Consider the following 16,384-nt stretch of genomic DNA (forward strand, 5'->3'; position numbering starts at 1 on the left):
TGTAGCATTAATGTGTCAAATTTCAGGACCTGGCGCAATCAAAGCATGCCAGCTACTGTATGTGGAAATTTGTGGCCAGGTTTCCGACAGAGAAGCTTCTCTGCACCAGGCTATCCTGTCATGCCCACTTCCTGTCTGCAGGGTTGGAGTTGATGCCCAGACATCTGCTCCTGTGGACCGACGGTTAATCTCTGCCACAGCCCAACAGATCAACGACCATCATATCTGATATTTAATAAAACACATCTTATTAGAAGAAGCAGAAAGAAAAAAGTCTTACACAACCAAAACAGCAGCTACAGCAGAGCTTTTATTAGGGAACTTTGTGGATTAAATCCTTAACAAACAACAAAAACAACAAAAACATGTTAACTTTGTGTCCCTGGACATGTAATTTTTGAATAACTTCATATAAAAAGAAAACAAAAACATTATATTATGATGAAATAGAAATCTATATATGGTTAAAAAACAATGACCCACATCCATTCTCTTAATAAATATATACACAATAAGTACTGAGATACAAAAGAGAGATAATTTAGATCCCTTTTTTCTTTTTGCTATGTACAATAAAAAAAAAACATGATTTCTATACTATATGTTATGGCAATTGATGAGATTTGTTTTCTGAATGTGACTCAATCTAATCATCATATTGCACTTCCAGGACAGCCATTACAAACTGTGCTAGATATTAATTGACCTATTTTTATAGCATTTCTGAATCTACTCTATAGGAAAAGGGTAGTTCTGTTTCTGCAATATTATCAACATATTTAGTGACCATTTAATACTTGCAAGGAGACCATTATTTAAATTGATCTGAGGAAAAGCATTTTTTAATGGCACCTAAAAAAATATGATGGTTTTACACACTAAATACTGCCACGTTTTGTTAAGTATTAATACACTGAACCTCTGGAGCTTCATCAACAATTTAAGGGCATTTTACTATAAATTTCTGTGTGCTAAACTTTGCAGATCATCAGCGCTGTAGCTTTAGGATGGGAAAGATAATCTCTTTCTTCTGATGAATGAATGAACTCTGCTGCTTTGTATAGCATGAGGTATAGCAGCACTTCAACTGCTCTGCAAGCCTGAAGAAAATATACAACAGCGGGCACTGACATTTGAGGCGCAGCTCATATTCTCACTAAATGCAAAAGTGTCATGCCAGTGTCAAACATGTCCTCACTTGTTAATTCTTATGCACAAACAAACAGCTTTATAATGATGAAAATGTATAACTTACATCTCTAACCAGTATCCGTTAAGAACTATGGCTTTTTAAAAAAAGGAAACAAACAGACAAAAAAAAACATCTGTTGGACGCTACTACAACACACAGACAACATGAATGACAGGTCCATAATCACTGCATAGCCAGAAGTGTAAACTTGACGGCTCCATTTGTCCTCCGCCCCTCTTTTCAGGGTAATCTACGACATCTCCAATCAGATTTCAGTGAGGGTGAGTTTGTACAAGCCGCCCAACTCCTCCATGGAGATCTGGAAGGTGTCTTCGTTGGAGTAGTGTTTGATGATGTTGTCGTCCATGTTGACTAGAATGCTGTCAATAGAGAAAATAGTGTGTTGAAGTGAAATATTTTATAATGTTTTTTAATATTATTAATTATTGTGACATATATGTAATTTTGCAGTGGTACATGTTCATATGAATCATAGCCAAAGTTTTAAATAAGACAGTGTATCCACAACTGATCCATATGAGCCAAAAACTTGGGCTTCAGTATGATCCAAACAAATAATTGTTTTTCTACTCTTAGCTCTGTATGACATCAGTGACAGGGGAAATACTTAATATGGTCATTTAGGCTCAGTAACCCCTCCCACCTACTTTCTTTCAAAAAGAAGACAGCTGTTTTATAAGGGGAGGTGAAAAGACTGATTTTTTGCTTCACATAATGGGCTAGTATACAATAAATGCACTTATTTTGAACTGTGACTCATGCAAAGCTACTCTAATGGAGTTCAAGAAAAAAGCAAATTGCTTTCTAATAGGGGCTTATTGATTGATTGATTGATTGATTGATATACCTTTATTAATCCCACAAGGGGAGTATTAGGATTAGAAAGCATTACGTTTGGGTGCGTGCAGGACTAACCATGTCAGAGCCAACAGCTGGTTAGCTTAGCATAAACACTTTCTCCCATTATGTGGCATGTGGGTCTTTCCTCCCAGGTCATGATTACCTCATCTGAATGTGTTAATTGCTGATTGGTCAATTAATCCCCAAGTTATATATATATATATATATATGGTTATAACTAAATGATCTGTTTCATCTGCAGGTGAAACAGATCAGTAAAGCACCAAGAAATATAGAAATACATTTTATGAATTTTGTATTAATTTGTTCATGGTATCAGATTTCCTCCTTCACAAAGTTTCAGACATAGTGTGGGAATGTGATAAACATGTATACACTCACCCTTTCTTGCACTTCTTGTAGACCTTTCCAACCTTATCGTAAGGCAGTTCATACTTCTCTGAAATCTGGTTGGAAAAAAACAAAAACAAACACAAATTTGTGTTAAGAGAAATACAGTAGCTCTAGGACTGTCAAGAAAATCAGTTTTGAATCTTATCTTTCCAAAACACCTTGATTACCTGTTATCTCACCCACTCCACATAAGTACTCCATAACTAATATCCATGACCTTCGCACTGTTTTTCTTCTTTTTAAACTCGACGACCCCTGAAGTACCCATTCCACTTTTTTTCCCAGGACATTTCCGCTTTCCATGTCTTTTCTAAATCTTTTCCCCTAACCCTCCCTTCCATTAGCACCTTTTGTCCCCTGTGCAATTCTAAAAAAACCATTTTTCTTTTCTCCCCAATCACTACTTTGCATGATTCCTGTGTTAGTGGCCCATCAAAGCTTAGATGATGCAAGAAACTGTTCTCTAGTACAATCCATAGCTAGTTCGGTGAACTGAGGACAACTTACAGCTTCCACCAGGCCTTTCAGCGTGGGATTCTTCAGCATGAGGGCATCAAACACCTCGTCTGTTTCCTTGCGCACGTACAGCAGGACTGTGTGGTGAAAAAAGTGAGAGGAGTTAAGCAGGCGTCAAAGAAAAGCATGCACGCTCACGGACTGAACACAAACACAAATTCAACCTCAGACAAATGTCAGCAACAGTCATAAAAGAGTTTATCTGCGTAAGACCAGACAGCTTAACTGATGCATTGGTACATTTGTGTGGGTTTGAGGATTTGGGGTTTTACCACATCTCCAAATGACTTTCAGAGTGGTGAAGCTCAAGCACATATGTACACATATGTCTTGAGCCATTAATACATTTGCAGCTATACTATATATAACACTGCAAGCCATCTCTCTGCTAGACTGCAGAAGAACATGCACAGATCTCAGACAGAGCACCCCTTGAAGGTTCACTGATACTACACTAGATCAGGTTCCAACAGATTTTTAATACAATTAAAAAATAATACAGTCTGCTGCTGTAATCTGAGGTATGTGGCTAATTTATCTACTTCGTTATGTGGACTAAAAACAAACAAGACAGGGGAAACTGAGAGATGCTTTTATGATGATATTTGGCAAGCCAGATTTACACATTGTGGTCTGAAGTAGCCAAACATAATGACAGATTTCAGTTTAAGGAGCCTGCACAGGAGCTGACTGACTACTCTCTACGTCACTGAGACGTCAACAAGTCCCCAGAGCTTCCAGTTTACAACAAGGAAAAACATGACTGCTGTGGAAAGGTTATAAACCTTGCCACAACAGTAAGCCAGTACAGTAGGGCTTGTACCACTTGCAGTGTTACACCACCTTCTAAGTGTAGTTACTTCCACTTTTCTGCCTCGTGTCCCCTTGAAATGAAGCAGCGTGTTTAAAAACCACAGAAGAGAAAAAAAGTGTCCAGTTATTGATGAAATTATTTTGAAAAAACATGCAATCGGTGACTCCTTCCACCCCTCTCTGTGGTTAACATCCTTCCGCAAGAATGTATTTAACAAGGTCGAGCGTGGCTTTGTGAAGGTACGAGAGGTGCATTTGTGCAGAAGCACTTTGAAGCAGGCCTGAATGTTTAAAACATTCCTCCCTAAGCTACAAAATATTTCAAAACATGCATTTACAGATTTTTAATGTATTAAAAATGCCCGTTGTTAAGTCTATGAATGGGATATGCGGTGAAGGGCAAATGCTTGTTTGCATGTATGTCTGCATGCACGTAGTGATCTGTGGTATTTCGTTGGGTCAGTGGAGGGCTGGGGCACGTGTATATGTTGAAAGACCTGGAATTATCACATGGCCCAGAGAGAGAGAGCGCAGGAGAGTGTGTGTGTCTGTGTGTTTGTGTGTATGTATGTGTGGAGCTACAGGCGCTGACCACAGCAAACACACATGGACACGCATGTGCACACGCAGCCGCACAGGGGAGCATCACTCAAAGGCTGCTGATTAGAACATGAGCAGTGTGGACATAGCACTACAGCAGCAAACACACGTAGTACCTTTCTTTGGTTCCTCCACTCTTGGCAGCTTGTTTGGGGGTGAACCGAACTCGTCGTCGCTGAAGGGTAATCTCTTCATGCCCGAGCTGTGGTTGAAACACACACGCACACAAACAGCTGCTTAAATGGTCTCAACAACCGGCTGACAGACTCGACAAAAAAGCTCACGTACATTTCCTAGGAAACGCAACCCTGTATGCATTTTACTGGGAAGAGTCAAAGGTCACGGCAGTTCAAAGCTACCATGAAGCAAATGTGAAATTAGGGTGGGGGGGCTTAAGTGAACTCACCTGTCTTCTCCATCTTCTGCGGAGAAGGGCTGCAAAACAGAGAGAGAAAAAAAGAATTTCACTCAAATGCAACATAAAGGTTACAAACTATATACAGGATCTCACAATACATTTATTTGCATTATAGTTAATTGTTATCAAATATTTATGATGATTTGTGAAGTTAAAATATATTCAAACACGTTTTTAACCAATTTCCTGCCTTCCGCAGGCTGCAGTTGTAACTTTTCACGTAACTCTTCATGATAGTGGCTAAAACAGTCAACTAGGCCAAAGGTAAAGTCAACAGCCGAGTCCAAATAGTTTCCTGTGTTGCCCCATTTATTCTTCCTTTATCACTGAGAACTGGAACTGGTCAACATAAACCAGTCTGTACAGCTGTGGATGGTGAAGTGCAGGTGAAATGGACTGACAGCACTCACTGGTATCTTGTGGCTCACGCAAACTGCACTCCTTGTTATCTTGTTACCAAATATCGATAACTGTCATTATTTATCTATCAGCCAATTGAATAAATTTGACAGCAAAACGTGAGAATAAAGTAGAACTTGTCCATTTAGTCTCAAACACATCAACTTAATGCCTTCAGATTGCAGGCTTTTAATAAATATTAGAGGTTTTTTATCATATAAAACAAAGTAAAGAAGCAGATCCTCTGATTTAAAATGATCCATCTCTTGTTTTTTGTAATTCCTGGAAGGCTGTTGTTTTTCTAGCCTTTCGCCCTTTGACTGTATCGATTACAGGCATTGCTGTGAATAGATTTTCTATTCTGAGAGGAAAATCAGTAAACCCGTTGGTTATCAAAAACTGATAGCGAGGCTGCAGAGAGTTCAGTCAGGCTCAGTGTCAATGGCATCCCCAAAAATAACCAACCTCCTGTCTCTTCCCCTGCTTTCCTGGTATTAATGTAAACTTCACATGCACGAGAGAAGGGGGAGGGGTTGGAGGTGTTGGTGTCCTACTTGTATCATTTTACCAACAGGGGGCAGTCAAAGCTCACACCTAGTGGAATTTCTCAAAAACGATATTCTTTGCCCGGTAAACTCATGCGAGCACGTCAGGTGTGCATGCTTCGCCGTGTGACATGCTCATCTTGAAAGTGCCATGTGACGTGTTCACTGTGGCAGAGCTCAGAGTCCAGTTCTAAAGAAGAGGCGCTCCTTCCGTTTAAAACTCATAAAAAAAAGCCAGATAACCTGCATGCAGACTTCATGTAAACTCCTATATCTCTCCTCATCCTCTGCAACATGTTTCCACAAAACGACAGGAAAACTGCACTCCTCTCTCCTGTGCACCAAGTCTATTTTTTGCTCTGAGCATATGAACGCATAAATCAAGGTGGTTGTACGCCGGTTTGTTTTGAGTCACTGATAAATGAATCATGGTGTGAGTAACCAGTTTGAAAGCTAGCCATCAGTATGTAGGACTTGTATCAAAGCTCAAAACCAGAACTCTCTGTTCTTGCCAACTAGCAAGCAGGCAGGTCACCTCGACCCAGCTGGCAGCCGAGTGGGCGGAAGCTGAAAAACAAACTGTTTATGGACCACCTAAGATGCTATGAATGTTGCAACAGACACGTTCGTGCTTTGGGAATGGCAGAGAAACATACAGTTTTCAGTGGTGGCCTAAAAGAAAAAAAAAGTAGGTGTTGTTAGAGTTTTGCGGCTTTGATCGGCACTCACATGACGCTGGAAGGTGGAGAAGTGAATGTCGGGAATGAAGAGGACAGGCTGGGTCTCGAGATCAGTCATCATCTTAAAGATGGTCATATCGTTACGTTTCTGGAGCATTGGTACTTTCACGTCTCCAACTTTGAGGGGAGGACAGCAGGAAGTAATTTAATATTCATGCAGTAGGATTAAGTCAAACATAACATGACATGAGTGAAACAAGGTTTGATTGAATACATGTTTGCTGAAAGTTATCCAGCAAACACAGAGGAAAACCTCCTGGACACATGAGAACCACATTTACTCTTGTCTTTGCTCTATTCTGGTTTCCAGCATTAGAGCGTAGTTATAGTGAAGTTGTAGCATAGGTCTTAAAAATAAAAATGTTTAGTTGAAGCAAGCTGAAACATGCTGCAGAGCTCAGAGGAACTACAGCTTCAGGGGGTAAACACACTAAGGGGTTGTTTTCATCTACATACTGGAAATAATTTTAACAAATACACGTGTCAGGGCGACTTGAAGGGGAAATTGATCGTACTGTGGAAGCCTCTGGTCATTTTAGTAATGATACATTGTAGCTGATTATCCTAAAACTTAAAAGCAACTTACAAGCCAGCCCAGTGTTGAGTTCGACAACTTTCCCTTTCCTGCGGGACTGTTTCCTCTCCTCATCTCGGATCTTCCTCTCGGCGCCTTTGTCACAGAAGACTTTGATCTGGCAGTAGGCACGGTGGATGGGCTTGTTGCTGCGGTTGTTGTAGCTGTAAGTGTCGATCTGCAGATTCAGGGGAAGACCCTTCACCCCTTTCTGAGAGGAGAAGTCTGTGCTCAGACAGTTGACGGAGATGAAGATCTGTGAGGGGAGGAGAGAGGAAGAAAGTTGAGGACCGACGCAGACTAATGTACAACTTTAAACTGAAAAATTTGTTTATTAAAGTAGAAACTGCTTCTTATTCATGAAGCCAATGTGATGACGTTTAACTTTCAGGAAGGCCTTTTTGCAGCAGGTACCTCATAGTCAGGCCTCAGATGCTTTCAGTGTCTTTTGCTGGCCTCTTTTGGTGGGCTTTAGTAATTACATGCTCATTTTACTTTCCTTTGTCCTGGTTATTTGCTTTGAAAACACACTCTAACTGTGTTAACACAACACACAATCAAGACAGAAGGTTTAAAAATACCATATAGAAAAGTCTCAAGGGGGAAGTGCTTAACAAATTTATTAGATCACCACCAAATGTAAGGTTTCTGCCACACGTGTGCGTTTTCTTGTCTATATATATAATTTACTGTTTTACAAAAGAGCAGAAACAAAAGTAAAGTAAATCATTATTTTTATTAATATGCTAAATTTCATTATTTACTTGCATTTCTTTAACAGAAAAATAAATAGTTTTAGTGGTTGAATGTTATGCTCGGTTTATTTCTGACTTCTCAGAGAAGTCCAGTGTTGAAATTTGACTCTAACCACCTGAACTGTGTTCAGGGAATTTGATAGATTTTAGTTTGAATTGATTTAATTAATTTGTTAAGAAGTGTACAAATAAATATAGTCTTTGTCATTCATTTGGTGTATTCCACAAATGAAGACATTTAACTGTCTTTAATGGGCCTGAATGGTCAACAACCATATTTTAAATGTTTGGAGTAGAAACATTTTATACAACATTTTATATCCATAAAACTTAATTTGGGACAATAATTAATAATTAATTAAAAAAAATCACACACACACACTAAAGAAATACCAGGTGTTACTTTGAATCCAAATCATTCAATATAATGTCTTATAGGTTACAGTATTTAAAATGTAACCAGTTAGCATTACTAGTAATGGAAGTCATGGAAATCATATGATAAAACTGCGCTTAATAAATCGATGAACTCGACTTGATAACAAAAGTACTTTTAAGGAGAACTGATGCAGCGTCACAAGCTTTTCCATAGAGTATGTGACTGTGGATGATCTAATACCCTTTCTTCCTTTTTTGAGGTGTTTCAATCAATAACAACCACACATGCAGACAGTTTTGATGCTGGCGCTGTTTTGATGTAAACATACTAAAACTATATGATTTGCAACCTTGATTTGATATAGTAAAGTCATGGCATATATAACTTTTGCCTTTGTTCCTCATCTTATAACTTTTATTACCCCCATCATCACAGCACTATATAAGGGTTACATATACAGTACAATTTGATTTATGCACATATACTGCTATGCATTCAGCCCAAGGGCAAACCACACACATGCAGGTACTTCCTCTAACTGACTTGTCACCTTAACACACTCCAAGTTTAATTAATACAACCAAATGATTAAACTCCTAATTGTATCCTGAAATCCCATCAGCATGTAAAATGACCTCACTTCCCAAGGTCAGAAACCCAAACTGATCCCTCAGACATCCATCCAAAGACACACACGCCAAACACCTTCATCTGTAACCAAACACCTCGCTGATCAGATGCTCAAACAATGTGGCTGGGCGGTTATACAAATGGTGAAGTAACAAAAACACACAAGGATGAACATCCTATGAATGCATGCCACCAGTCATGAGACAGTTAGACCCACATCCTGGTATGCAAGCGTGAGTGTGTGTACAAGTGTGTGTATGCTTAGGAAGGTCTGTTCATGTGACTTTATTTATCCAAAGTGTAGCCTAAAGAAAAGTACGCCGGTGATGAGCGGCAGCGCCGTGTTGTTTCTTTGTCTGTTTGCCAGCTTGTCAGTAGTCTTCCATCTCAGGCCGAGAGCGGAGCAGAGCCACAGGGCAGCACGAGGGTTAGGAACAAAGAAAGACACAATCACGAGTGGAGATGAGGACAGGAGCTCCACCTTTCTGCCGGATTTTACTTGACAACTGTCCCATCTGGTCACCTCCCCTCCCAATGAATTTCCTCATTCCTGCACTCTTTGTCCAAAAATACCTAAACATGCGACATCACAATAAGGGTGACAGGCAGGTTGGACCAGTCAAGAATATAAGAACAGAGTGCAGGAATAACTCTCTCTTTCACACACACACACACCTACAACACCTACACCTGTGTGTTTTTACACAACCTGAGTAACCACACAGGAGAGGAGTGACTGCGACATGACCGCATCCTCACTCTTCTTTATTAAAACCACTAATTATATTTAACAACTGTTTTTGGGGGGATCAAAGTGAGCAAAGGGGATGACGATCACCCATAAAGGGGACTCGGCACCTGACACTGTCATTCAGGCACAGGGCATCAACAAACAAACAAGAAAAAGGAGGCCTATTTTTAGGTGTCTAGGTTTGTTGCTGTTAAAAGGTCAAGCCTCATATTTAAACGTTCAAGACCAGGAAGTACGCGGAAGCCTCGGATCACCGGTGATCCTGAGAATCAAACAATGTTCTTGTTTTGACAGGAACGCTGAAGTGCAAACAGTGAACCGTCATGTTTGGACTTGGTCCAAGGGACAACCTGAGATGTCAGCGGGGGTGTCAGGCAGCCGTATACCTGTGAAGGTGTGGATGTGGGTGTGGATGCGTTCAGTCCATTGACTTACTTTGGCCTCCTCGTTTGTGTCCCAGGTGAAGGAAATGGCGTTATATGAAATCTCCTCAATGTTACCGATGGTGTTGAAGCTCTCCTTGTAGTCAGCTGGAGCAACAGATGTTGGTTATTAATAAATGATGTATTGAAGGCATATTAACTGCTTTATGCTGAGCCTAAAAAGGAATTAGCCCATTTAAATAAATATAAATAAATGATAAAAAAAAAAAACAAACAGAAAAAGTAAGAAAGGTAAGGTAACTTCAACATATGCTGAGATTTATGAAAGTTACAGATTAACAGTAATCCATCAAAAGCAAAATGAGCTGTCACAATCAAATAACACACCTTTTCCTGCTAAGCTGTGCTTACAAACAGCTGCTTGAGTGTGCATACAGATGAGGATTAGCGTGTCCGCTACGTCTCAGCACTCAAACTGGTAGCGTGACTTCTTTTTTTTGGGTTGTTTTATTTCATGATGTGGTTTATTATGGAAATATCTGTTTTCAGATCTTACCGATGTCGAGGCACCTCTGTTTAGCCGTGTGCTGTCTGGAGTGCCAGTACTTCCAGTGTTTTAGCTGGTCGTCTCTGCACTTCTCCTCTCCAAACACCACCATCACCACGCTCTGGGGACAAAAAAGAAAGCACAGTGATGACTGTAAATAATCATATTTCACAATACATTTGATCCCTTCACCCCCAACCTGTCATGACAGATGGTTGCCCCACACTGAGGTTTCTTCCTGTTAAAACTGAGTTTTTCCTTCCCACTGTCGCCAAGTTGTTTGGTGTTTCTCTGTATTATTGTAGGGTCTTTACTTTACAATATAAAGCACTTAAGACAACCGTTGTTGTCATTTGGCGCTATATGAATAAAACTGAATTGAACTGAAATGAATTATATGTCATTTCCTGTTTTTTTAAGTGCTCTTTCTTACCCGGACTTTGGTGATGGGTTGCTGCAGGCCTTTGTTGTCAATCTCCCTGAGGGTGATGGGGTAAAACTGGCCCTTGTTGAGGTACGTCATTGTCCCGTCACCTGTCTTCTGACGCAGAGATTTGGATGCCTCGAGAGTGTACTCAAAGTTATTCCTGAGACACACAAAAATAAGGGTAAAATCTAGAGAATACCATAAACAACAAGATGCTGCGTTTTAAAAAAAACATCTCTTCTGTAAACAAATCCGAGGAGACGAATGAAACAGCAGAGTAACACCTAGCGGGCTTTAAATATGTGCAGACTCTTGTGAGACACACAGACAGGAGTCTGGTGTCTCCCCTGTGACTGCGATGAATGAAGCCATTCTGCTGTGCCGTGTCAAAAGCTGAATGGCGGTGTGGAAGTTGGACGGTGGGCCGGCGGCAGGGCGACTTACCCCGGCACGGTGTCAAACTGAGTGTAGTGCTCGGGCGTCATGGAGGTCATTCGAAACTGGAGATCTCCTGGGAGGGAAAACACCTGAAGCGCAAAAAAGGAAAACAGAATCAAGCAAAGCATAGGAACAGAAAATAAAACAGCTGCTTTGCATAAATTTTAGATGATTTTCTTCAATTAGCAAATTGTGTAAGCAACTAGATGAGCACTGTATTTCATTCTAGTCATTTATTAGGCTAGGCTTTCTCTCATCACGTATAACAGTTTGTTTTGGTGTTATTTATTCCCCTTCTACTCCATTTTGGTTTTTGTTTAAAAAATGGCTCTGTGGCCACCTCCACCCCCTCCTGTACAGGGGTTTTGTTGGCTTTTCTGAGGTAATTCCCCTCCAGGTTAAAAAGAGAAAGAGGAGAGAGAAAGGGCTTTGGCTATTGTAGGAGAAAAGTACAGCACTTTATTGTGTTGGTGAGACAATGGCATAATAACACACTGGCCACTATTTTGGCATGTTCAAATAAAACCAGGGAAGGTTGAGCCCACCGCTGGCTCCATGGGATCGGGTGAATATCCTATTGTCTGATGGGAGAGATCTGAGAGGGGAGAGGAGAGGAACGTGAAGGAGAAGGAGGAGGGGGGGTGGGGGGGGTGCTGGGAGAGCATTAGCAGGGTTTAGACAGAGGAGGGGGGGGAGGGGGGAGGGGGGGAATCGAAACACTCACTTCCTGGGAACCATCCTTAAAGCTCTCGGGAAAGGTGGAGTCAGGGGGCGTACGAGCCTGGGTGCCAGGGCTGAAATGGACGTTGTGGGTGAGCTGGCGGTCAAAGACGCCCACGTGGCTCTCTGTTTCGCTGCAGTTGTTTGGCACAGTCACCGAGAAGCCGTGGGTGGGCACCTCTGTCTTGATAGTCTGGTTTGGCACGGTGGCAATGGAAACTGTGACAGTAGTGTCTGAACAAACAAAACAAAGCAAAAGAACCCAAAACAGTTAACTCATCATCAGGTTTCTAGATTTTTCCGTTTTTTTTTTGTTTGTGTTGCTGAATCAGAGCAGACCTGGTGAAGAAAAGTGGGCTCTCTTGTCCGGGCCCAGCTGAAGAATATTGAAGGCAGGCTTGAGTACCGGGATCCTGTTTTCCATACTGGCTTCCTGGAGTTGGACTATGGAGTGTCCGGCCTGGATCTGGTGCCTGTGACAAAGAAGAAGTGCACATAATATGGCACATCATTGCTTTGATAAGCCTTGACACAATGGGTTATTTATATGGTATGTTTTTGTGCTTCTCCCTTTTCTCAGTCCTGGGTTTCACCTTTGGTGTTGCAATGCCTGAGAACTGATTAACAATCTATTGATAACACAAAAGAATTTTCCTTCCTTTTTTGAGATTTTAAAGATGTCTTCTATGACAACCGGAGCAGCTATTTTAGTACACCTGACTAAAGCAGCAAAAGAAATCCTAATGTCAGTGAAGCTACCTGATTAAATTAGATGAGTAAAACCCTGCTTCAGCTGAATAACCATTTTTCCTTGCTACTCTGGAGAAAACAGGTGCACCCCTGAGGATAAATGTGCATACAGTTTTTAAACAGAATTTCAAAATCATATCACAAGAGCTTGAATCGCTCTCTGGTTTTCCTGCTGTTGCCCTCTGCTGTGCTTTTATTTTTAAAGGGGGAGGTGGTACGTGGAGAGGACTGCTGCTTACCTTTTGTTGGGATCCACATCAGAGACCAGTGTGTCTGTCTTGGGCTGGTGTATTGTTCTCTTTTCCCTGGGCACCTGTATACGAGAGTAAACACAGCCGCTCAGCGTCTGACCACATCACATCTAACAGACTGGGTCATCCTGCTGTTTGTAGGCATAGTTAGATCAGTTACATGACATAATGTAGGCTCTGTCTCACAGATGTTACTTAATGATCAGATGTCACTAAGGGTGAGGATCACAGAGGGAAAGTTTGCAAGAATCTGGCTATTCCTCCAGTATGTGATTTTGCACTACTCCTCATAGAAGGATGGGAGAAACTATTCCCGCTGAGCTTTTCCTGATACCTTATAGTAGTCGTAGAGCAGGCCCAGAGCTGCGGCACTATCCTCGTCTCCATTTATGCTCATCATCGCCTTGGTGGCAGCTGTCAGCGGGTTCTCCAGAAAAGATTTCCAGGCTTCATCCTCTGTGGTGAAAGAGCGTCGCTGGCCGCCATAACCCGGCTCGTTCTGGAGAACCAGGACCGCACGTTTACTGCTAAAAGGGAGGAGAGTGTGTGCTTTAGTTACTGCATACAAAACAGTTAATGACATGAAAAAGGGAAGAGCCGTCCATACTAGAAGGGATTCATCTCCTGTTATGGACTTATTCTCCACAGTGACTCCACATAAGCTCGCCAAACCGAGACCTGAAATCTCAGCGCCGCTCAAAACAGACAAACAGGTTATAAGAGCGAGAGATCACCCATGTAGATGTTTTTTTTCATCTGCAGGACCAGTTGGTCAGGCTTTTCGAGGATTGTGCAACAAATCTCTGCCGCTGAACCACAGAGGCAGAAGGTGTATCGAGAAAAAGATGCTCTACAGGATCGTCCAGTGTAACGACTCTAGTTCGGGGATCACTCATTGGTTGAGAAGCCGCCCGCATGTGACGCATCTGACCCGGCTGCATTCCTGCGCTGTGCTTGCAAACGAACTTGTTTGTGACAAATAATCATGAGATTTTAACGCTCAGTGGCCGCCTGCCTCGCGCTCCTTCTCTTCCTCTTCAAAATTCTACATCGCCTTGGTATGCTGAGCACAGTGTGCAAGCTTAACCTATTTGAACCTGGGTGCATTACATTTAAAGTAAAACAAAAACGCCTCTGTGTGTACGAAACGGCCGATGATGAGCCTGCGACGTTTGCACTGAAGTCACCTGTTTACAGTAAATTTTAATGTTTGCACAGCTTCTGTTTGCTGAGATGCGTTAAGCCCCAGTCAAAGTAAAGTCATTAATGGAGCTCTTGTTATTAAAGTTTCTTCCACAAACTTCGGAAACCGCATATATCCCCTCTTCAGCCATCCTGCCACCACATCCAACAAAGTAATTATTATAAAGTGTGAACGGACTGGATCAGTTTCCATGTTGAGTATCTACAACAAATACAACTTTTTTGTCTCCCAGTGGTCAGAGAAAGTGATAATTAGTAACCCTATATCTAAACGCAACCTGATATAATCCATTATGTGTTGGCTATAAAAGAATATATCTAAGGTAAGGTAATATAAGCCATTATTTACTAAAACAATGAAGAATCTGATTGCTGATCAGGCAGAAATTACACTTAGATGTCAAGAAATAAAGTGAGTAAGGCAGCATGAGTCCAGACTTCTGTCACTTTAATGTACAGGAGCAGTAAAAAACCCCCCAACTTTTTTGGACATTTAGAGAAAAGAGCTTTAATCCCTCATTTTAATTTATGACCCTATAAATTAAAACAACAACAACAACAACAACACACACAGCAGTGTAGAGTAAAATCCATGAAAACCTCAGATAGCCCTGTGCTCGCTTGTGTATGTTAGTTGTGGGGCCAACGCCTAGCAGGTGTACGATTTCACTCCCCTCAAATGTCTCCTTGTCACTGCCCTCAAACAGAATACAGAATATATCTCACACTAAACATTCATAAATCAGAAAAATACTGATTTATTTTTAATTTTTTTTATTTTTTTAAGCTTTATCTTCCATTAAAACTCTTTTACACCTGTGCAGAGGCAGTTTTCCTTGGCTGACACCTTGCTGCCGGAGACTTGTGCCTATTCCTGAGCAAACATCATTTCCACTATCCACATAACAGTTAAAGCTTAAGGCAAAATCAAACAACCGCCCATCTCTACTCCGGGACGGCTCTTATTCCAACAGTCGCCTCCAGCTCGCACGACAGGTGGAGGTACACCTGTACAGGCTCGAACATGACAGGTGAAACGAGCGGAGTTACAACACCATGGGAAACTATGAGACTACGCCAACTCCCCGCTTGGCAACCCGCTGTAACAGAGCACACTTACCCTTTTAAAAGGAGCTATAATGATCGTAGAATAGGCTCATGCTTATATGCGACAAGAACATCAGGATTTGAGAAAAAATACAGAAGGCTGCAGCTGCAGGTCACAGTGTGACCCTCGGCTTTTGAAAAATCCGTCAGTGCAATGAATTTATTTGTTTTAAAAAATAAAGTGCAAAAATAATCAGAAAATCCGCAAAAGCAATTAAAGTCAGTATTACAAGCTTATAGTGTCAACATGCTCGTTGTGCGGGCTAACAGAGGAGTCAGGACAACTTACTTGTCATGCTCCTGTGACATCTCGGTCGGTCGAACTGGACTTTCTAGTTGGTACTGAAAATCCGATCCGTCTTCTTTACCACCCTGGAAAACTCCGCTGCTAACACTGGATAAGGGCCACGGCAACAAACAAGGTGTCCCCTCCTGAGAGAACGGGTTTTGTCGGCTTTTCTCGCTTTTTGGGGCAATGCTTAGAAATTAAGGCCGGTTTTACCTGTGACAAGGACGCGGATTGGATTACAGGTGGACGGGAGGCGGGGTCTTACTGTCAATTGCCCTTGCCGGGCTTGTGATTGGCTCACCTGATGGCCTACCTGCAGCTGTAGGGTGAGTTTGGAGAAAGCAGTGGTAAAACTGGGTTTTAAAAGCTGTGATTTTATGATATTGGAATATTAAATGAGAAATATATCCCCCTACCCCTAAAAAAAAGGCCAGTGCAAAATTTATTGGGATGACTTCAAAATTAAAATGATTTACAAAAAAAAGAAAGAATTTTTTTTGTAGGTTTCACCTTATTACAGTCACTAAGGAAATATTCCCTTATTTGTACACACCTGCAGGCTTCATACTTGTCGCTGTGTGGGAGTTACGATACTGGAGATTATTGTGGCAGAAAGACCTGATTCACTTCATAAAGACATGAACAAACGCGCTTTTTTAAAGTCTACACCGATAACTCCTGT

At 41.4% G+C, this 16,384-nt stretch overlaps 1 protein-coding gene across 4 annotated transcripts; it reads right to left on the reverse strand.

Annotated features, from left to right (window-relative positions):
• Positions 1–290: 290 nt before the first annotated feature.
• Positions 291–15,876, reverse strand: grhl1 (grainyhead-like transcription factor 1). 4 transcript variants are annotated; one of them, XM_031758254.2, is made up of 16 exons: positions 15,703–15,876; positions 13,438–13,627; positions 13,092–13,165; positions 12,442–12,575; positions 12,107–12,336; positions 11,389–11,471; positions 10,951–11,104; positions 10,527–10,638; positions 10,023–10,117; positions 7,085–7,328; positions 6,488–6,615; positions 4,803–4,831; positions 4,513–4,598; positions 2,975–3,060; positions 2,456–2,520; positions 291–1,572 (listed from the first exon to the last, which is right to left on the reverse strand). In XM_031758254.2, exons 1-16 carry the CDS (start codon positions 15,720–15,722, stop codon positions 1,458–1,460), a joined length of 1,845 nt encoding a protein of 614 aa, XP_031614114.2. In that variant the 5' UTR covers positions 15,723–15,876; the 3' UTR covers positions 291–1,457. The 4 variants fall into 4 exon arrangements, with proteins under 4 accessions (XP_031614114.2, XP_031614113.2, XP_039459472.1 ...); XM_031758253.2 differs by having other exon boundaries at positions 13,438–13,630; XM_039603538.1 differs by lacking the exon at positions 15,703–15,876 and adding an exon at positions 15,427–15,680.
• Between the last annotated feature and the right edge of the window lie 508 nt (positions 15,877–16,384).

Source organism: Oreochromis aureus, linkage group 19 (assembly GCF_013358895.1).
Source record: "Oreochromis aureus strain Israel breed Guangdong linkage group 19, ZZ_aureus, whole genome shotgun sequence".
NCBI lineage: Eukaryota > Metazoa > Chordata > Actinopteri > Cichliformes > Cichlidae > Oreochromis > Oreochromis aureus.